This window comes from Petromyzon marinus, chromosome 8, assembly GCF_048934315.1.
Source record: "Petromyzon marinus isolate PM22_M1 ecotype Great Lakes invasive population chromosome 8, UKy_Petmar_22M1.pri1.0, whole genome shotgun sequence".
NCBI lineage: Eukaryota > Metazoa > Chordata > Hyperoartia > Petromyzontiformes > Petromyzontidae > Petromyzon > Petromyzon marinus.
Window position 1 is genome coordinate 8629130 of NC_133674.1, and position 23148 is coordinate 8652277.

Here is a 23148-nt window from a genome sequence, read left to right on the forward strand (position 1 = left end):
GTGTCGTCATCACACCAATACACTGATCATTAAGAGTGCCGTCATCACACCAATACACTGATCATTAAGAGTGTCGTCATCACACCAATACACTGATCATTAAGGGTGTCGTCATCACACCAATACACTGATCATTAAGAGTGTCGTCATCACACAATACAGTGAATATTAAGAGTGCCGTCATCACACCAATGTACTGAACATTAAGAGTGCTGTCATCACACCAATGCAGTGAATATTAAGAGTGCCGTCATCACACCAATGCACTGAACATTAAGAGTGCCGTCATCACACCAATGCACTGATCATTAAGAGTGTCGTCATCACACCAACTCACTGAACATTAAGTGTCGTCATCACACCAATACACTGAACATTAAGAGTGTCGTCATCACACCAGTGCACTGAACATTAAGAGTGTCGTCATCATCAATACACTGAACATTAAGAGTGTCGTCATCATACCAATGCCCTGAACATTAAGAGTGTCGTCATCACACCAATGCGCTGATCATTAAGAGTGCCGTCATCACACAAATACACTGAACATTAAGAGTGCCGTTATCACACCAATGCACTGAACATTAAGAGTGCCGTCATCACACCAGTCAAATGACGCAATCACGGATGTTACTCGATGGTTGGGAAGCCCGGGGACGTCATCGGCGGTCGCGCGCCGGTTGACGTCATCCCGCGGGGTCGTGGGCATCGGAGCAATTTTCTCGAAACATCGATTCGCGTAGCCTATTAAATATTCGTGCATCGATTCCCAAGCGCAACGATACGCAAACGATGCAAAGTGCGCACACGTTGCACGCTGGCACTTTTTTCCTCAAAGTAAACGCTGGAAATTAACGACTGCGCGACGGCAATTAGTCGCAAAGCGAACGACGCAGACGAGTCGGGCACCAAGCAAAAATAATCGGAACCGTGTCTGCTGCGAATCGAATCGGTTACCAGGACCTTTCGACGAAATCGAATCGGGCGCGTGCGGCACGGTTGGTGTTATAGTGGAAGCGATTCGCCGTCAACTTTGGGCCCGCAAGCCTGCGCCGTTCGTTATTGTTCATAATCATTCGCAATTACTTAACGACTATCTATTATTACGACTCTCGCTGATCAACAAGGCCTGTTTGACGACATTCGTTGCGTCGGCGGTGTATACACACTGAACGGGATAATTTCGCGTAGAGACTCCCAACACGAATCCCGCTGCTGTATCACTCGACATCACGCCACAGTACGACGCAATAATTATTAGTATTAGTACGATTGAATTGACCATAATTAGGCGATGGAGGGCGAGCCGAGGATGACCCCGCTGTACGACCAGGCGCTGCTGGGCGTGCTGCAGCACGAGGGGAACATCGAGGCGTTCCTGGACGTCGTCTTCGGCTTTCTGTACCGACGCACCGACTTCTACCGCCTCATGCTTACCCAGGGCGACCGCCTGGGATTCCCGCCCGGCGTGGCCGAACGCATCGCCCAGCGGGTACTGGCAGAGCCTCTCCGCCTCCCCCTTCTCTCTCTCGCTCTCGTTCTGCGTCTCGTCCCTCCCGAGCTTTGTAAACGTCCCAGTGTTGTGAGGCTGCTCGGTTTTGTGGCGTCTCCGTGTACAGTACACTACAAGTAACCGGCCTGAGTTGGTGCTTTCGTGACCACAGGGGTTGCTACTCTTTGCATTATATTTCGAGGTTTACTAGGTTCTGTTTTCTTGGTTCTTTCGGTAAAGTCGCCACGTAGAAGGGAAACAATAAAATAATAACAATATAAAGCAATACAATTCTCGCAACGTTTCGACTGCAACACAAGCAATCATCATCATCAGGTGTGAAAACCACAGCAAGAAAATTTAAAAAAGTGGCGGTCTTTTTTAACATTAGCACCACGGAGAGCGATTTGGCAGTTTGTTCAGATGGACGAGTCCATCTATGTTCGGAAAAGAGGAGGGGGGAGACGAAAACTAATGGATGCGGCCTGAAAGCCACCGTAAGCGTGAACAATCAATTAAGACCCGAAATGGTTTATCAAATCCTTACAATGATTGCTAAGCCAGAATCCATCTTCTCGGTTGAAATTGTCTCTGTGTTTGTTTATGTGGATAGCCTCATGAACGAATTTATCATGGTAGCCAGATGGCTTGCAAGGAACCTCTGTCTTGGAGAAGTCAATGTCGTGTGAGCCCACTGAATTATAACAGTGATCTGCCACGGCCGAGGTGTTGGTCCTACCGTGTTTAAGGTCTGCTTTGTGTTCACGAATGCGGTCCGAGACATGTCGTTTGGTTTCTCCAATGTAACTACTACCACAGAGGCAACTTAGTTTGTAGACGCCAGGGTACTGTATGTCTGGAATCACATCTTTTACAGATGGAACCAGATCACGGATTCTATGTAATGTGTTGAATCGGACCTGGATCTTGTGTTTATTCAAGATTTTGGAGATCTTTTTTTGTGATCCCCGCAATGTAGGGTAAAGTGATGGTGTTGAAAGGCTCCTCAAGAGGGTCCTTCTTCATGGTTTGAGTGATAGCTTTGTGGATTGTGAAGTCGGAGTAACCGTTAGCCTTAAGAGCTTGGTGTACGTGCTTGAGTTCACTGGCTATGTGTTCCTGGTCGGATATGCATTGGGCTCTATGGTGCTGAGTCTTGATGAGGGAATTCTTCTGTGATGGATGGTGGTGGGAATCCGGTTTCAGGTAAGCATCCGTATGCGTAGCTTTCCTGTAGACAGAGTGGCTCATTGAACCATCAGGTCTCATTTTTATTAGGACACCCTGCATTCACGAAAGCTTTAAATCAAAATTTAACCGCCTCTACGGGGAGGGTTTTCACATAACTTTGAGATCCTTCAATAAACTCCGGGATAAGAAGGCTCAGCTGATCGAGTCTTTCACCTTTCTGAAGAGATGCCGCGACTCTGGGGTCGCATTTACACTGACCTCTGCTGCTGTAACTTCTTCTAATGCGAAACGAGTTATTTACAGAACTAGCTTTGCTCTTATCTCAGAGAAAATCAGACTTATACGCACCGAACTAGATCATTTAGACAAGACACTCTACAAATCACACTTATCATTGACGGCAACAATGTCCACATCGGATTGGGAACATGTAGACAATATGACTGCCTCTTCAGCTGCCACTATGTCGACCAACTGTAAGGACAACCTGATTTCCAAATTTAACCTCCTCCAACAAAAGACTGGACCCACATACCAAATGCATATCCAACCAGGAACACAGCCAGTGAACTCAAGCACGTACACCAAGCTCTTAAGGCGAATGGTTACTCCGACTTCACAATCCGCAAAGCTATCACTCCAATCATGAAGAAGGACCCTCTTGAGGAGCCTTTCAAAACCATCACTTTGCGGGGATCACAAAAAAGATCTCCAAAATCTTGAATAAACACAAGATCCAGGTCCGTTTCAACACGTTACATAAAATCCGTGATCTGGTTCCGTCTGTAAAAGATGTGATTCCGGACATACAGTACCCTGGCGTCTACAAACTAAGTTGCCTCTGTGGTAGTAGTTACATTAGAGAAACCAAACGACATGTCTCGGACCGCATTCGTGAACATAAAGCTGACCTAAAACACGGTAGGACCAACGCCTTGGCCGTGGCAGATCACTGTTATAATTCAGTAGGCTCACATGACATTGACGTCTCCAAGACAGAGGTTCTTTGCAAGCCATCTGGCTACCATGAAAGATTTGTTCATGAGGCTATCCACATATACAAACACAGAGACAATTTCAACCGAGAAGATGGACTCTGGCTTGGCAATCATTGGAAGGATTTGATAAACCATTTCGGGTCTTAATTGATCGTTCACGCTTACGGTGGCTTTCAGACCGCTCCATTATTTTTGTCTCCCCCTCCTCTTTTCCAAACATAGATGGACTGGTCCATCTGAATAACTGCCAAATCGCTCTCCGTGGTGCTAACGTTAAAAAAAACGCCACTTTTTTCAAATTTTCTTTCTGTGGTTTTCACACCTGATGATGATTGTTTGTGTTACAGTCGAAACGTCGTGATAATTTTATTGTTTTATATTTTTATTATCTTATTGTTTCCCTTCTACGTGATTTTACCGAAGGAACCAAGAATATGAATCCCTGCAGTCACGAAAGCTTTAAATCAAAATTTAGGTTTGTTTTCTCTTTCATTTGTACCTGATGACGATTGCTTGTGTTGCAATCGAAACGTCGTATGCTATTATTTAATTCATTATTTTCTCTTTCTACATGACTTTACCGAAAGAACCAAAGGAGTTAGGCACTGGCCTATTCCGTGCTCGCTTTAGTCACGGCGACTGACGTTGATTATAGATGCGTCGAGAGCCACTTACATCGGGTACCGTAGCCTTGCATACAAACCCGTACGCTTGCAAAGACGGCCATAGACTTGGGCATTCTATAAACCTCATGCTCGCCCCATGGTGACCGCATGGGCTTACCACCCGGCATGGTCCAGCGTATCGTTTCTTCTTTTTCGTGTGATTTTTATGAGCCAAAAGTCCCACTGTTTTTTCATTTCATGTACATGTATGTCCTTCTCCGGTCACACCCCCACTGTTCTTACATAGAAAACGAATTTGGCCAGTGCACTTTCTTCATAGCATGTGCTATGATGAAGGGGTATTAATTAAGGCAGTATTTCAATTTAAAGCTTTCGTGACTGCAAGGATTCATCTTCGTTGGTTCTTTCGGTAAAGTCACGTAGAATGAGAATAAAATAATAAATTAATAAAATAACACAATAAAATTATCACGACGCTTCGGCCACAACACTAGTGGCCTTCATCAGGTGAAGGGACTAATGGTTACTCCGACTATACAATCTGCAAAGCTATCACTCAAACTATGAAGTAGGACCCTCTTGAGGAGCCTTTCAAAACCATCACTTTACCCTACATTGCGGGGATCACAAAAAAGATCTCCAAAATCTTGAATAAACACAAGATCCAGGTCCGTTTCAACACATTACATAAAATCCGTGATCTGGTTCCGTCTGTAAAAGATGTGATTCCGGACATACAGTACCCTGGTGTCTACAAACTAAGTTGCCTCTGTGGTAGTAGTTACATTGGAGAAACCAAACGCCATATCTCGGACCGCATTCGTGAACACAAAGCAGACCTTAAACACTGTAGGACCAGCACCTCGGCCGTGGCAGACCATTGTTATAATTCAGTAGGCTCACATGACATTGACTTTTCCAAGACAGGTTCTTTGTAAGCCATCTGGCTACCATGAGAGATTCGTTCATGAGGCTATCCACATATACAAGCACAGAGACAATTTCACCCGAGAAGATGGATTCTGGCTGAGCAATCATTGGAAGGATTTGATAAACCATTTCAGGTCTTAATTGATTGTTCACGCTTACGGTGGCCTTCAGACAGCATACATTATTTTTCCGTCTCCCCCCTCTTTTCAGAACATAGATGGACTAGTCCTTCTAAATAAACTGCGAAATCGCTGCGCGTGGCGCTGACGTTTTTTATAAATAAATAAATACACCGTTTGAAAATAAATAAATTAATGCAAACCACCACTTCTTTCAAATGTTTCTTGCCGTTGGTTTTTTCACAACTGATGACGACCGTTTGTGTTATGGTCGAAACGTCGTGAGAATTTTTATTGTTTTATATATTTCATTATTTTATTGTTTCCCTTCAACGTGACTTTACCGAAAGAGCTAAGAATATGAATTACTGCAGTCACGAAAGCTTTAAATCAAAAGGTCACTTGTGTTGTGGCCGAAGCGTCGTGAGAATTTTATTGTGTTATTTTATTTTATTATTTTATTCTCATTCTACGTGACTTTACCGAAAGAACCAAAGAAGATAAGGCAGTATTGACAAATTTATTTTAGTTACTTTGTATTTACATATCAGTTGACTTGCATAGCGCATCTTAGTCATAGACAATCGGTGTATTCAGGCCCATTCACATTCATTTAGAGACCCATAGACGTGCATAGACATATATACAGACCCGTACACCTACATATAATTTAAAAGCGACCCATATACGTTCATCCACGCACATGATCTATAGACTTGCGTATACTTGGAAACACAGACTTGTAACTCAAGCTAAGCCTTATGCTCGAAGCTTCCAGTTACTGCCGCCTTTCTCCCTCCGCTTCTGTGTCCCTTGAGCTTTACACAAGTCTAATTTTATTATCCATAATACGGATTTTGGGTTAGATCGCGTAAATATAAATGTGTCGCTAACTCACCTCCACCCGACACAGCCAGTTGTGATATCGCATTGGGTGTGCTGCTCGGTTGTGCTGCCTCCGTGTACATTACTGCCCTGGTATTTTATGTATGTTCCACTTGAATCGCGGCCACTCATATCAAGAGATCAATAGACTGCATACAGACCCATACACTTGCACGGACTCACATGGGGAGCCATAGGCTTAGGCATTCCTCTAAGCGTCATGCTAACGCGGGGAGCTGCCAGAGCTACACACCTCGCTTGCTTGTTCGCCTTCTGCGTCTTCTTCTGAGCTTTGAAAAAGTTCCCATTGCATTGGTAGATTTTACGGAGCATGCTAAGAAGGTGAACTGCAGTGTTGCCACGTTGAATCGTCTCCTAACTCATGCAGTGACGGATTATTGTTTTGAAAATGTGAAGTCTCGCCGTATGAAATGTACATCACGGGTGGCATGCGTCGCTGACGCCGTGGTTTCGCTCTCAATTATTTGTCTCCCACGTTCATCAATCATGATCATAGGGTGGTGATGTGGCCTAGCGGCAGTGCGTTGGCCACTTGTTTAAGAGGTTCACGGTTCACTTCCAGCGGACGCCCTGATTAATACTGCGGGTGTAAACTATAATACGCACCAACTGCTTCACAGTGGATGTTAAATGGCCCTTGACGTCATTTGTAAGCCTGCATCAAGGGTCCACATTTTCCAAATACGAAAATTATGCGCAAATTTATCAATTGGGGATACACATTGCAATCCGTTTAGTTTCTGGTCATTCCCCACACCGATTAACACGGTTGTTAATGCCATAGTAATTATAACAAATAAAATAAAGGTTGAAGAACTTAGCAATGGTCACACATTTTGGGATACAAATAATTAGGAGCAAAACTAAAGTAGCCTACAATTACTTTGTTTAACAAAAGGCAATAATTGTTGAAGGGATGTAAATGGCAAATGCTAAAATATATATCCAAGTCAGTTTTTGATTAATGGATTTATTATTGCATGTATAAATAATTACATATAGCCTGCTATAGAGTTAAAGATTTTCATTTGTTTATAAACCATGGCGTCTCATAGTGCTTCAGAAAACAAGCAAGGAAAATACAAAGTCAACAGGACTAAAAAAAGGGAAAATGTGGCAGGGAATAAAGTTATGAATAAGATATAAAAGAACAAAGAGTGAAGGACATCACAGACTCGGGGATGAACAACAATAATCACACTAGGGGAACAGACACCCACTGAGAAAACAGCTTATTGATCTGAAACATGGGCATCTACAAAGAATATGTAACTAAAAGTACACAAAGAACCATAGAAAGGCGCATGTTTGGAATTGCACTGAGAGATGAAGGTACATACGGGTGTGATAAAAAATGCAAACCAGAGATCTATTGACTCCTAAAATAGTAAATTGGCTTGAAGGACATTGATAGATTGGATGATGACTGATTCATGAGACTGGTAATGGAATGGCCGCAAAAAAAAAGGAGTATAAAGGATGACTACCACGGAGATGGTGCAATTAGATGAGGTCAAGCACAGGAGGATAAAACAATGGCGGTTGGCCACGACGTGAGATGGCCTTCATCTAACAGTGGACAGACATTTACGATACTCTTCGGTTCTTTCGGTAAAGTCACGTATGTGAAAAAATAAAATTACAATAAAATAATTAATTCGCGACGTTTCGGGCGCAACATCAGGTGGGACAACCAACGTCGTGATTTTTTTTGATTTTTTTTTTCTCCTACGTGACTTTACCGAAAGGACCAAAGAGTATGGATCCTTGCAGTCACGAAAACTTCAAATCTAGAACAGACATTTACTGTTGATAATGATAACCAGGAACACTTTATGTCATCCTTAAATTTAACAATGACCAATACAAAAAATAAAAAGTTTTATGTCAGCCTTTAAAATACCTGCCATCGCTCGCCTTTCATGCCCGTATTGTCCGTGTAACTTATGGCAATAGTACGTTTTATCACGCTTTGAAATTGGTTCCAGCATTGGACTTAAGTGCAACCTTTTACAATAATTGCCAGCTGCACATTTTGTCACCACCACCCACAGCCCTCCATTTCTGTCCTTATAACAATGCCAGCTGTGTGGTGCATCACCCATCGAAACACATGCCCGTAATATTCAATGTTCTCGCGTCCAGTGGTGAGCAGTCGCTCTCCAGGTCTCTCTATATAACAACTGTCAGAAATGCTACGTTTCTGGAGAAACTGCTTTGGCAAAAGGCAGTCTCTTTCCTTGTTACGTCAACAACAAATTCAAGTCACCTTTTAAAATAATCATATTTAAAAAATACTTTTAAAAAACACGCTTTAATGTAATGTACCGTACGAGTAATGGCAAAACTCCACGACTCCAGGAAGTGGCCCCGAAGCTTGGCCACAACGTAAGGGGACCGTGGATAATTACAGCCAACGTCAGTTGAGCGTGGACAATTAGACCCAAGCCGAAACATAACATATAAAAAAGATGTTTTCTTTTTAATGATAGACTATAGTTATTGTCATCAGTATGACATAAATATACCAAGTTTGCAGTTGATACCACATTGGGAAGTGGGTTAGAATTGAGTTACAATATTTGAGGATACGACAACAACAACAACAACAGACAGAGTGAGTTAATAGAAAGTGTGCAAAAAGATTGTTTAAAAATATTTATTTTATTTTTGATGATAGAATATAGTATTGTCATCAGTAAGACGTAAGTATACGAGGTTTGCATTCAGTTTAACACGTAGGCTTTCGCGACCAATATTATTCATAATAAAGGTTGCTTTCTTTTTAATGATAGAATATAGTATTGTCATCAGTATGACATAAGTATACCAAGTTTGCATTCGATACCACATTTGGGAAGTGGGTTAAAATTGAGTTACAAGATTTGAGGATACAACAACAGACAGAGCGAGTTAAATAAAAGCGTGTAATAACTTTCAGCAGCAGCCATAGATGTGCACATGTTATAACTGCCAGCAGTCTCCAATGTTATCCATTCAATAACAACTCCAACCCTTCATGTCATCTTGCCTAACTGTTATGGACATCACTATGTTTCTAATATAATAAGCACCAGTAAACTTCTATGTCCTTCAATATTGCCACTATCAACATCCCGAAATATGTAACTACTTGAACAGTCTCCCATGTACCATCAATTGTATCAATTAGCACAACTCTCTAATGTCCTCCCATGTAACAGCATGCAAGAAGCTTCCTCCATGCCATCCGTTAAAACAGCACCAACATACACGATGTCTCCCATTGCAACAACTTCCGTACCAACACAATTCCATGGCGCCATATAGCTATCTCGCAAGCCTTCGTGTCTCTAGATATAACATCTCACATCCATCCAATATACCCATTGAAACAAATGTAAGTAAACCATCCAACAGGGTTCATCGTCAAAATGATAACATTCATACAACTTGTCAGTAGTTGTAGATTGAAACACCTTTTATTTATTTTTTACTAATTTTCAGTCACATTTAATATATACTAGCGGGAAGTACCCGGCATTACCCGGGTCAAAAAAATATTTCAAAACTACTCTTAAAAATCTAACAGCAGTGCATACTGACCGTGGTGGTACCTGCTATGATTACAGCAGCGCATACCGACTGTGGTGGTACCTGCTATCACTGCAATAGTACATGCTGACTGTAGCAGTATTTATCGACTCTATAGCACAAAGTACTCACCTGACAGAGTGGCGTGGTGAGGCCTAGTCCCGTGCAGAGCCTCCGGCCTCGTCTAGATTGTCCAGCCGGCCGAGGTGGCACCTTGGCAGGCTGGGACTGGGCTGCTACCCCTGACCGCCCCCCCCCCCCCCCGCCACAATCGCCCCGTCCGCTCTGCAGTAATATCTACAGCCTATAGTGGTAGCATCTAGCGACTGTATAGTAGTAATAAATGCACGCATCGGGGTGGGGGGGATTTCACACAGTGAAGCATTAACGTCAGCGTTTAGTGTATTTCTAATACATTTTTAACGCAAAATAAAATGTCCCCCTCACTCCCACCGAAGGCGTGCGACTTGGCATGGGCCATCCCCCCCACCAAAGGCGCGTGAGTTGGTATGGTCGTGCACGCGCCGTAAATAAATAAATAAAAGTGAAGCTCGCAAAAATCTCACTAAATCGCTAATTAAACTAATTAAAAGTTGACAGATGTGAAAAATGAATAACGCTTTCTCACCGCGGGGCTTACGGCTTTGGTCCTGGCAATTTTTTTTACGTAAGCACCACCGTTGGAGAGGCAAATCGTTCAAGCGCGCGAACACAAACTATTTTTGACTTGTATATAGATTCAACACAACAGATACAGGAAAGCACAGAACCAGGGAACACGGTGTCCAAACATTTTGCATAAACATGTAGCAGTAGGTCCCTTTCGTTGTTACCTGGAAAGCAAAAGAGGAACAAGAGGACGGAAAGGGAAAAATAGGAAAAGATGGAAAAGAGAATAATGATGGGCAGTAAAGCATATAATGGGGTGAGTGGTTGCAGCTGGAAATTATTCAACAAAAGGAGACAATCCTGTACATCATGAGCGGTTACCCTTTTTTTATTTCGATGCAGAGGCCACTGCTTTTGTCTCGTGTACGAGCAGCGTATGTGAATTTACAGGCGTTCTTCAAGTTCCAGCGATTGGCCGACAAGGACCACAAGCGGCGGTTGCAGAGTCTGCAGGAGAAGCTGGATCACAAGCTGGAGGTGGAGGCCGTGCATGAGGTCGAGGTGTCGGGCGACCTATCGGACATGGTCGCACATGTGGAGGAGGTGGAGATCGTATCAGAGGAACCTGGCTCCCAGGTGCGATGTACTCATCTTAAAGAGCCTAGCTGAAGAATGTGTTGGGTTCACGTGTTCGTCAATTTTCACAACTGGCTTAGAGCTGTCAATAGAGATACAATACAAAAAATTTATATATAATCAAAGTATACCTTGTATTTTTTCACGGTTGTCCTGTATAGCTCTACGATGGATTTTTGGCTTGTATTGTGTTGGGCACGATGTCTAATCGTTGTTATTACAAGACCTTGTACAAACAAGTAGGGGGGGGGTGTACAGCAAGGTAAATGCTTTTTTCAGAGGGGAGTTAAGTAGACGTGTTAAGGATACAGGCCTGAGAGGAAAAGAAGGCCTTTCATGAACACGTAAACCATCGTAGTCAAAGTATAAGAGATTTACACTGCCCCATCCTTATTTCTAAGCAAGGAGACACTTTAGCCTTAAGTTTAAATTTTACAGGTACAAATTACTGATTTATAAAAACAAACGAACTCTTTAATATTCTGAGTAGTTGCATTTCTAGATATTTGAGGTTATGTTTTCCTAAACACCTCTTTGGTAGTTTATTAGATTACATTCGTTGTAAGTTTGGTAAATATTGACAATTACAGGCATAAAAGGTGTGTACGTGAATGTTGTGTTCAGAATGTTATGTCGTTTTATATACAAATGTCATGATAACAAATGCACAGTTTAAGTCTAGCATTACAGTGAGGGAAAAAAGTATTTGATCCGCTGCTGATTTTGTACGTTTGCCCACTGACAAAGAAATAATCAGTCTATAATTTTAACGGTAGGTTTATTTGAACATTAAGAGACAGAATAACAACAACAAAATCCAGAAAAACGCATGTCAAAAATGTTATAATTTGATTTGCATTTTAATGAGGGAAATAAGTATTTGACCCCTCTGCAAAACATGACTTAGTACTTGGTGGCAAAACCCTTGTTGGCAATCACAGAGGTCAGACGTTTCTTGTAGTTGGCCACCAGGTTTGCACACATCTCAGGAGGGATTTTGTCCCACTCCTCTTTGCAGATCTTTTCCAAGTCATTAAGGTTTCGAGGCTGACGTTTGGCAACTCGAACCTTCAGCTCCCTCCACAGATCTTCTATGGGATTAAGGTCTGGAGACTGGCTAGGACACTCCAGGACCTTAATGTGCTTTTTCTTGAGCCACTGCTTTGTTGCCTTGGCCGTGTGTTTTGGGTCATTGTCATGTTGGAAGACCCATCCACGACCCATTTTCAATGCCCTGGCTGAGGGAAGGAGGTTCTCACCCAAGAATTGACGGTACATGGCCCTGTCCATCGTCCCTTTGATGCGGTGAAGTTGTCCTGTCTCCTTAGAAAAACACCCCCAAAGCATAATGTTTCCACCTCCATATTTGACGGTGGGGATGGTGTTCTTAGGGTCATAGGCAGCATTCCTCCTCCTCCAAACACAGCGAGTTGAGTTGATGCCAAAGAGCTCCATTTTGGTCTCATCTGACCACAATACTTTCACCAAGTTGTCCTCTGAATCATTGAGATGTTCATTGGCAAACTTCAGACGGACATGTATATGTGCTTTCTTGAGCAGGGGGACCTTGCGGGCGCTGCAGGATTTCAGTCCTTCACGGCGTAGTGTGTTACCAATTGTTTTCTTGGTGACTATGGTCCCAGCTGCCTTGAGATCATTGACAAGATCCTCCCGTGTAGTTCTGGGCTGATTCCTCACCGTTCTCATGATCATTGCAACTCGACGAGGTGAGATCTTGCATGGAGCCCCAGGCCGAGGGAGATTGACAGTTCTTTTGTGTTTCTTCCATCTGCGAATAATCGCCCCAACTGTTGTCACCTTCTCACCAAGCTGCTTGGCAATGGTCTTGTAGCCAATTCCAGCCTTGTGTAGGTCTAGAATTTTGTCCCTGACATCCTTGGAGAGCTCTTTGGTCTTGGCCATGGTGGAGAGTTTGGAATCTGATTGATTGATTGCTTCTGTGGACAGGTGTCTTTTATACAGGTAAAAAGCTGAGATTAGGAGCACTCCCTTTAAGAGTGTGCTCCAAATCTCAGCTCGTTACCTATATACAAGACAACTGGGAGCCAGAAAGCTTTCTGATTGAGAGGGGGTCAAATACTTATTTCCCTCATTAAAATGCAAATCAATTTATAACATTTTTGACATGCATTTTTCTGGATTTTTTGTTGTTATTCTATCTCTCAATGTTCAAATAAACCTACCATTAAAATTATAGACTGATCATTTCTTTGTCAGTGGGCAAACGTACAAAATCAGCAGGGGATCAAATACTTTTTTCCCTCACTGTACATCATGATAATGGAATGGGTCAATTCGAGAAGTGGCATGTGGATGAGCTTGAGGGCATTTTGTAGGTTGAGATTCAGATACTGACACCATGCTGGGAAAATATATTAGTATACTTGACGAAGGCCTGTAATCCAGCTTTGTGGAGAAGAGGTTTGGTGTATCACACATGTTGTGAAACTCCCTTCCCATGGGTGTCCTTGTGCTATAGCCTGGGTTGCCAGGAAAAGGCGGTATAGCAAACAAGGACTGTATCTGTATGGGTTAGTGTAGCTCCCTCGCACAAAAGGGTTTTCTCCGGGTGCTCCGGATTCCCCCCACATGTAAATACTGATTGATTGGCTGAAAACATCTTAATACAGGATTGCAACGCTTGGGCAATTGCCGGCTTACCACCTGGCTGCCTTCCCGTTTGTCTGTAGTTCCTCGCGCCTCTGAGTTGTCTCTCTCTTTCAGAGTGAACGAATATTGTGTGGCGCATTACAAGTTGAAATTATTATTAAATTACTATTATTCCTGTCATGGCTCGTAGCATTCCCAGGAAGCAGACAGCGATCAAGCTGTAGATGCTGGAGCAGAGCTGCCAGACGCTGCCATGCACTCGGAGGCTGGAAATCCTCCATGCCATCCAGTGAGTGCCGCGCCGGCACCTGTGGAGGCTGAGAAGACGGAAAAGGCTGAGAAGACGGAAAAGGCACTGGAAAAGAAGGCTCCGCTCTCCTTCCAAGACAGCCCAGACAGCTACAATGGAGCTGTACGGGAAAATTACGTCTGGTCGCAGGACTTCACCGACCTGGAGATAAAGGTGTTTGTGCCGAAAACTATTGTCAGGGGCAAACAGGTGAGATTGCGGGGTAATATTTTTTTAGCTTTACAAAGATTTATGTTCATGGCCAAGCAAAGTGGTTGCTGGCTATTGAACATTAACCTAAAATAAATAGTTTTTCTCTGTACACTGGTTACCCAGCCATTTGATCAATATAGCTGTCCAAACAGGTGTAATTAACCCTGTATTTTTTATATTTGTTTAATCTAAGGCATTAGTGCTAGAAAAAAAAGAGGAATGTCCCGTTTGATTACCTCTTTCTCCAAATGTAAATGCGAATAATTGTATTGCCCTTTACAGTGAAATTATTTTCGAAAAGGGGAACATTTTCTACAGTAATATCTTTGTCCTTTTTAATAGGTTTCGATTAACATTCAAAAGAACTCGCTGCGTGTGGCCATCCGGGAACAAGCAGAAGAGGTGGTGCTGATGGAGGGGAAATTAACACACAACATCAATATAGAAAGCTCTATGTGGAGCCTGGAGCCGGGCAAATGCATACAGGTATCTTACACGCACACAACAATGGCATTAGCAAAGCATTGTTGCAAATTTACTGAACAACCATAGTCTGAACTAGGTGACATTGGGTATGTGGAAACTGTGATGTGTTCGATCTGTATTCATCAATATAAGTATTTATTTGGATGAAATTCCTCCCATTTTAATATACTGTCTCTGTCGCAAATTGCCAATCGTCCACCTTTTTCCTTAGTTTAGAAGTGGATAGAGCACGGTTGATGATGATGAATTATGAATCATTATGAATAGTCTTTTAACTCTGAGCTTTCCTCGAGGCTTATAATAGTCCACTGTGGTAAATTTAATGCTTTATAGTTGACGGAGCGTTTGACAAAATGACCCGGAATGCGCTCCAACCTCGTCAGATCTTAGAAGTGAAGCAGAGTTGAGTGGATAGTGCTTGGATGGGTGATCACCATGCACTAACAAGTTGTCATTTGGGCTGTGGGGTGACATGCTTGTCAGCAGGGTACAGCAAAAAAATGTCTTCCCTTGGCTCTTATGCTGTCACATCTGTATGTATGTTGAACTTCTGAACTAGGTGACATTGGGTATGTGGAAACTGATGTGTTCGATCTGTATTCATCAATATAAGTATTTGGATGAAATCCCTCCCATTTTAATATACCATCTCTGTCGCAAATTGCCAACCGTCCACCTTTTTCCTTAGTTTAGAAGTGGATAGAGCACGGTTATAGCCAGCTGTGCTAATCAGAGGTGCGGGGGAAGCCAACCGTGGTAATCGGAAGTGTGGGGGACTTTATGCTCCCCATCTTCACTAACCCACACCGACTAGCGTGGCGAAGTGTGGTTAAATAACCCCCAAACTATCTGTACAACAGTGGGGAGGCCGTCATCCATCAGTGGATGAGGGGACTGTACATATTGTATTTTTACATTTGGAATGCGACACTGCTGGCTTTTCCGATGTGTACGATGCCACGGAGTCTGGCGATTTGTCCTCCAGAGCAGACGAAGCATTGTTTGAGAGGGTCGGTGTCCATGCTCATGTGCAGGTAAACCTGAACAAAGTGGGTGAGTATTGGTGGAACGCAGTGCTGGAGGGTGAGGAGCCAATAGACATTGACCGCATTAACAAGGAGCGCTCCATGGCAACGGTGGACGAGGAGGAGCACGCCGTGCTGGACCGCCTCACCTTCGACTACCATCAGAAAATGCACGGGAGGCCACAGAGCCATGAGATGGTACGACCTCAGCTTGCCTTCCTCAACATTGTTCACCTGTTGGAGTGAAATCCTGTGCTCATCAGCTGCACCTGCTCGCGTATTTTGGTTTTGTTTAAAATAAATTGGACGAAGCAAGGAAGAAAAATCGCGCATAGCCATTGAGTCTGTAACGCTTCCCAGCATGCGTTTATTTTGGCGGTATTAGTGACAATGTCATTATGTTCCGAAGTGCATGTCGAGATGTCGTTTTATCCATATTGACGTCATTGAAAAGTGCGGCGCTTGCGACGTAGAAATCTAACATCGCACGCAATGACATCATCGCCTTGGCCCCCCAAGGATAGTTATTTTAGCACATTTTTTCAGCCTTAGAAAACCCTTGGATCAATTTGCCAGTTTTATATAGGGTAAGCCCCTCATAACACGATTTTATAAATATAGTTTATATTGGATTATGCTTCAATCAGTTTAACGCGTAGGCTTTCACGTGGGAATGAGTTATTGTGCCTCCCCCGCCTCCCTCAGATGGGCATAGCTAATGTATTACTGCTTCCCCACTTGAATTGGAAAGCATTAAAAAGGGATACAAATGTAGGATCTATGTTGATCTACCACTGCTGACAGTCCTATCAAGCCACTATCTTGATAGCCATTTAAGAAATTGGTAATAGTCTTGATTTGAATTTTTATGAATTGATAGTATAAAAAGAGCGTGCGTTTATTGAATGTGTTGGTAGATAGTTGTATGTTGATAAGCGCACTCGCTTGCGTTGTCTTTTGGCTACTTGAGTTATATATTTTTTATGCGTTGAGAATGGCAGCATCAGGAACTGGATACAGCTTATATGCAACTGTTTCCAGGTGATATGCAATCCTACCTTTTTGTGTAGAAAGGGCACTTTAAAAGTCAACGTGTGTTCTTGTGAGGACAATCAGTTCTATCCAAGTATTGTACTTTTTGATAGAGGAGTGTAAGATTGATAATGGGCAGAATTCATGCGTTGACAAATGTTCATTTTCCACTGATATTTTTTTTTCTCTTGGTGAAAACATACCCGTGTCTCCCATCACCAAATATCCAAGGCAGTGTGTTTCGGACATTATTGTAAGATGTGACTGCCTCAATATGTTTTAATTTCAAATAAATATTGTTGGTAGGCATGTTTATTGATTTTACCAGTGTTGAGCATAGGAACCATGGACCATAATGTTTAAATTTAACTAAAATACAGTATCTTCTTGGTTCTTTCGGTAAAGTCACGTAGAAGAGAAATAATAAAATAATAAACGAAAATTTCTTAAATCGAAAAATAGAATACAGTAGTTATATTAAGGTGTCAGAATGCATATAGATGGTATATAACAATAATGTATAGACTTGCATGAACAATATTCACTTAATGCTTTGCTATGTTTTTCTTTGCCATATGTAATTTTGTGATATGTGTTGAACGTGAGGATTAAAATTACTCCAGATGCTACATTTATGTGCCGTTTTAGGATCTGGTTCTATAAATCATTTGGCTGCCCTTTGAATATAGTTTTGTGTATTTAAGGAAAACAATTAAATAAAATTTTGGCTGGTTTAAATATGAATAATATTAATAACACAAACTCCATCTGGTAGCGTATTCCATGTTGGCAAAGACAACTTTTAGACGACAGCATCACCATTCTAGAAATATTGTTACCACCATCTGCTGTACTTAATTAATGCATTCTCCCTCTCTCTCTCTCCCTCCCTCCCTCCCAGAAAGTGCATGAGATGCTGAAAAAGGGCTGGGATGCAGAAGGCTCTCCCTTCAAAGGTCAAAAGTTCGAGCCAGGAATGTTCAATGTCCCCCCCGATGCCGTGCAGTTCTGAACATGGGCAAGCACAAGACTAGTGCCATAACGGCGGATATGGCGGCACTTCACCATGCCCATTGAAGCCAGAATAGACACTTGGACCTGAGGGTGGACACACGGGAGCCTAAGGCGGACACATGGAGCCAAGGGTGGACTTAATCGCCTATTTGATTCTTTAGGTGGCATGGGCTAGCAAAAACCCAATGAAACTACCCTTCTTCAAGAGATGTTGGTTGCCATTTGGATCGATGGCGTACGTTACAAAATAGGAATATGGTTAATTAAATACCGCTGATATTTAGCTCAGTTTCCTGTGAATATTAAATATCCTGCAGATCGTTTCTTTATCTTGATGTTCGTGTAAAAAACAACGTTTTAAATCAATGTATATGGCAGAATAGAGTTTTGGTAACAATATCTAGAGGGAAATGGGGGGAGTAGCGATACTGTGGTTAGTGCACTACATTATGAATCCGGCAACTTGAGTTAATTTACTGGGCACAGCTAATATCGGTGCTGAGTGATATCTGAACCGATCATGGGCCCCTGCTCAACAACCAGCACTGACCAATATAGTGAAGTTTGTTTGGCCAAACATCTCCCATGATTGACATGGCATGGGAGTCCTTGATCCAGCAGTGAATTGATCAAGTGCTCCGTATTAAAGTTTTTTTTTTTCAAACCAATAGGAACTTTCAGCCTGTGTAACGTAACCAGATTGACATTGGCAATTTATTTGTTTGTCTTTTCATTCCAGTGCAAATCCTCCCATTTTTGCATCTTCAACTGAAACACGGAATGGTCTCTGACAGAGTTTGTCCCACATTTCACATTCATGTTGTGTTGGGGAGACCAGGCACGTCCCTCCAAATGCTTCTGCAACATTGTACGTGACACAACTTGTAACGTACACCTTAACATCCCTGCCTCGATTTTTATGGCGCTTCACTGCCCGAGGCTCTCCTGGGAGAGATGTGTGGGAGAGGCAGCACATTAGTTGACTTATTTTGTAGCTTGAGTGAGGAAAATGCTTTGGATTTCAGTCACCAGTAAGGTTGTAGTGCATGCAATGGAAGGAAACTGGAAAAAATAATACTAATTTTGAGTGTGGCCCTAGGCTTATGGTTTTATTCATCAGCTATATGAGTGAGTGAGCTTTGGTTGTGTTTTACCTGTGAGCTGAAGTTACTCAAATGTTTTTTCGTGCATGTGGGTAAGTACCTGCATTAAAAAAGTATGTTTTTATTAAACATGCTTATCAGAAAATGGGGTTAGGTTTTCATGGTAAAATCATATTGGTGATAGAATGCATAATTGTCAATGTTTTATAGGAAAAAGCTTGTGCTTGCACCGAAAATAATATATTTTGATAAAGAAATTGCGAAAAAAAACCGGTTTCAAAAGGATCACCATGGCCAGCATAAACCAGTGGATAGATAGGAAAACTTGATTTGTAACCTCCAGGGAAGAGAAGCAGAGAAAAAGGAAGGAAAAGAGAACATGTAATCCATTATCGCACCGCAGAGTAGTAGGCAACCATGCTGAAGAACAGAAAATGATTATTTCTCCTGTGTCAGGTAATTTGACACCGTTTTTATTTTTTTATAAGCCATTTTCCACCAGACGTGAATGCTAATGTAGCAACGAAACAGCTATGCATAAGCGGAATGGCGCTGTTATAAATACTAATTGGCCAAAGGTTTTCACCCATGGCATAATTCATGATTTTAGTTTTCAAAAAAGGTTAAGTATAAGAATAGGGTTTTTCCCCTTTTCTCTAGCAACAAAACTGAAACATTTTTACAAGGATTCATGTCTGCATTAACCACAATGCCTTTAGTCAAAATGCAAACAAAAAACATACTATGATAATATTTGCATTGTCCTTGAAACTGATTGGTCCACACCAAAGAAAGCCATTCCTTGGTGTGGACCAATCAGTTTCAAGGACAATGCATATATTATCATAGTATATGTTTTGTTTGCATTTTGACTGCAGGTATTGTGGTTAATGCAGACATGAATCCTTGTAAAAAGGTTTCAGTTTTGTTGCCAGAAAAAAGGGGAAAAACCCTATTCTTATATTTTGGTACTGGCAAAGGAGGTCTAATGATGATGAAGGTTGAGTGTCTTAGATTATTGTAACATCCTTACAAAGAGAAATGCACATATTATGGGGGTTTTCTTTTTGCTCCACTCAGCTTTATTTTCTCTGAAAACTGCCAGTTTCTACAACTGCAATAAAAATTTGTTGCGTCTAAACCCACCAGATCTTACGATGCTTTCCAAAAGCATGGGAAGAAGGTGGCGGGTGGGTGGATCAAGTTGAAGTTTCGAGTTTATTTTGTTCAAGCAGGTAAGAACTCAAGAAACCAGGTTAGTCTCATTTGCAAGCGTCACCTGGGTCACCAAAACGACAAATGCAAAACAATATAGCAATTAATAAAGTAATCAGAACAAAAATAATCTCATTACGAATAAAAAATATTGCAGACGTATAGCAATGTAAAATCAAAGCTAAATATGAAATAAACTACAGTCCAAATCGACTCGGAGTATCTCAAGGATTGGAGGGAGGCAGGACAAGTCAAGCAAGCATGGGAGAGAGTCTAGATGTCAGCGCCACGGTACAGCCCGGGGTGTAGCAAACGCAGCAACCACAAACGCCAGAGACCGCTGGGCAACCAGGGCAGCTTCAGAAAATGCGGAGGCTCATGATCATCGAGTCTGCGTGGACTGCGTGTCTCATTAACAATGGGTAACGGGCGGTCAGCCTAGAATCGATAGCCCTTGAGCCATTGGCCCAAGAATGACAACGTTACCACCCACCGTGGCAAATTATTTTATTGAAGCATATCTCGAGATCACAAACACATATGGCAAGATCGCCGTGGTAGCAGTTTTGAGAACAATTTCGTTGCAGTGAATCCCATTATATTTGACTACCAATTTGGGAATACAGTCATGTAACACAACACTTCTACGGAATATGGAAATAAATGGGAAGTTTGTCTATAAAACCGATGGGACACGCAAAAGGTTCTGCTCGTGTTGAATAACATCACGGAAATACATCTCGCAGCACTCAAATAGGAAATTACGACATGTAAATGCATTTAATTGAGTCGTGTATCTTTTAAGCAGCTCACTCAAAACCAAGACTTAATGTGCCGGGAAAATGCACGTTTCCCAGAACGGCTACCTCTTGAAGAGGAAGATCTGGGACAGGTTGGTAGGCCTCGTTTAGGTGCTACCACATGCCGTATGGACCTGAACACTCAATCTCCCTGTACGAGAATACGGCTAAACCGTATGAGTTGACAGTCATGTAACATTGATTAGTGCCCTCGTGATTTGTGACCGTCCTTGCCTCCCTCCAAATATCCCTTTCATGCAGTCAGTGCTTTAGCACCTCACATCTTAATTTCATAATCATTACAGTTCAGGTTCGGTACGAGTGTTCCAGTTGTGTGGATTAGTCTTATGCAAAAGGTTGTCAAAAGAAACACCTTCACAGTTTCACTGCTTTTTAGTGTATTGTGTGAATGTGACCCTAGCTTTTGCGGAGTTTGAATACAATTATTATTTTACATTCGGGATATGTTTTTTTTTCTAAATTCCATGAATAACTTTAGCTAAGTTCCTCTATGAAGTGTTTGACTGCAATACATGGTAAAAGGTTGAACAAGAGAAAGTGAATCTAATATTTATTGAAATTGCGTCAGATTCACAATTTCTGGTGGCTATTAAAAAAAACGGCATAAAATGGCTGATTCCTATCAAGGCTACTTTATCAAGTTCACATCTCGGATATCCACTCGAGATTTGCAAAACTGCAACAGTCGAGGGCTGTGGTTTGAACAGGATTAGAGTCAGAGGGTGCCGACACTTCACATTGGAAGAAGTCCACGAGGGAGGTGCAAAACAAACCGGTTGGGCTAATGTGCCTCAAGGGAAGCCATTTCACCGTCACGACTATACCATATTAGTCGCAATTACGTTTCGTTATTCCTGTGGGGTTAATGGTTAGTACACTGCGCTTGAATTTAGATGTTGCTGGCTTCATCTCGGCGTGGCAGCTGAAACAATGGAGCAGGTTTTTAACCCCCACCCCCTCTATTCACTCAGTATAAATGTGTGGTAGTACAAAGTGGATACTCCCAAACTCATGGCCATCATGGGAGAGTCGGCCAACATACCCCCTATCGGGGTTGTCGTGTAGGGAGGCTTTTCTGTCAGTGATGTGGGCAGCTCCTTTACCATATTATTGTGAATCTGTATATGAAGGAGAAACATTGGGGGGAGGGGGTTTAATGCAATTCTCATTGCTGTTTTCATCTTTTGTTTTGCTTCTCTGGTATATTTACTCTCGCTGTCTGCTATTCGTGTGCTCTCTCTACGAGTACGCGTTCTGTTCACTGCCCTGTGTTCTATTTTCACTGCTCTCTCCTCTCACAGTGGTCTAACACTGCTACTTCTCTGCTGGATAGCTAGTTACGGCTTAATATTTCAGCTTAAAATTACACCGTGATTTTCCAGGCTTTTCATGATTGAAATTGCAGCTTGACTTGCCATCACTCTACCCTGAGAATGCTATATTTGCAGCCAAGTGATGCTTTGAAACATTATTTTAAGATTTGCAAGCCATAAATGAAGATTTGAGTTTGGATTCGGGCATGCCCTTTGCGGTAGCAACACAGTTGGCAGATAACAAACATCCTTTAGCCTCCACTGGCTGATCTGTCAAACACAGTGAGCTTGCGTTCACCTCGTGGATATAAGGGCTATTAAATAATTGTAACCCGTATTTGGTGTCGCACAAACCCAAATAACATCAGTTTTAATTCGCCGTCCCTCTGACATGAGAGTTGCACCTATTGTTGATATTTCATCTGATACATATGCAAGATGTAGGGATGTTTGTTTTTGTGTGTGCATGTAATAAAACCAATAAAAACATGTCAACATAAAGATATACATTGCGTTTCAACTGATGTTGTGTTCCGTTTTTTTATTTGGTGTAATGTGTAAACTATGCTAACAATAAAGAGAGATTCATTTTGGCATGTAATTAGTGTTGTCAGCGGTTACCAGATACCTACAATGTTTAATGCAGCAATCCTCCATTTTTCTTATTGACCTACATTTTAGCTTTGTCTCAAAAAATATATTTTCTGGAAACAAACTGTTTTCCCCATCATACGTTATCCTGCCACTTATATTAATAATTCATATAAAAGTGCATCTTCATTATAAAATAAATTCGGTATTGCCCCAATACATTATATTAATGGTGTGCATAAAATCCTAAAAGGATTACATTTTAGAGAAAGGGTGTATATATATTTTTTTATGCACGGTGTGGCTTAGATTTTACAAAAAACACATTTTGGGTC

The 23148-nt window shown here is 42.0% G+C and overlaps 1 protein-coding gene across 1 annotated transcript; it reads left to right on the plus strand.

Moving 5' to 3' along the window:
* Window positions 1-902: 902 nt before the first annotated feature.
* Window positions 903-22742, plus strand: NUDCD3 (NudC domain containing 3). The gene is made up of 6 exons (XM_032949589.2): window positions 903-1492; window positions 10895-11080; window positions 13902-14210; window positions 14556-14699; window positions 15734-15922; window positions 17658-22742. The coding sequence occupies exons 1-6, from the start codon at window positions 1295-1297 to the stop codon at window positions 17766-17768; spliced, it is 1137 nt and encodes a 378-aa protein (XP_032805480.2). The 5' UTR covers window positions 903-1294; the 3' UTR covers window positions 17769-22742.
* The last annotated feature ends 406 nt before the right edge of the window (window positions 22743-23148 follow it).

What these genes read in the sequence shown, in the direction of transcription:
- NUDCD3 (XM_032949589.2), top strand. Translation starts at nt 1,295, where the DNA reads ATGGAGGGCGAGCCGAGGATGACCCCGCTGTACGACCAGGCGCTGCTG. An exon ending in CCGAACGCATCGCCCAGCGG is followed by an intron (nt 1,493 to 10,894) that starts GTACTGGCAGAG and finishes GTGAATTTACAG; the next exon opens with GCGTTCTTCAAGTTCCAGCG. An exon ending in GGCCACAGAGCCATGAGATG is followed by an intron (nt 15,923 to 17,657) that starts GTACGACCTCAG and finishes CCTCCCTCCCAG; the next exon opens with AAAGTGCATGAGATGCTGAA.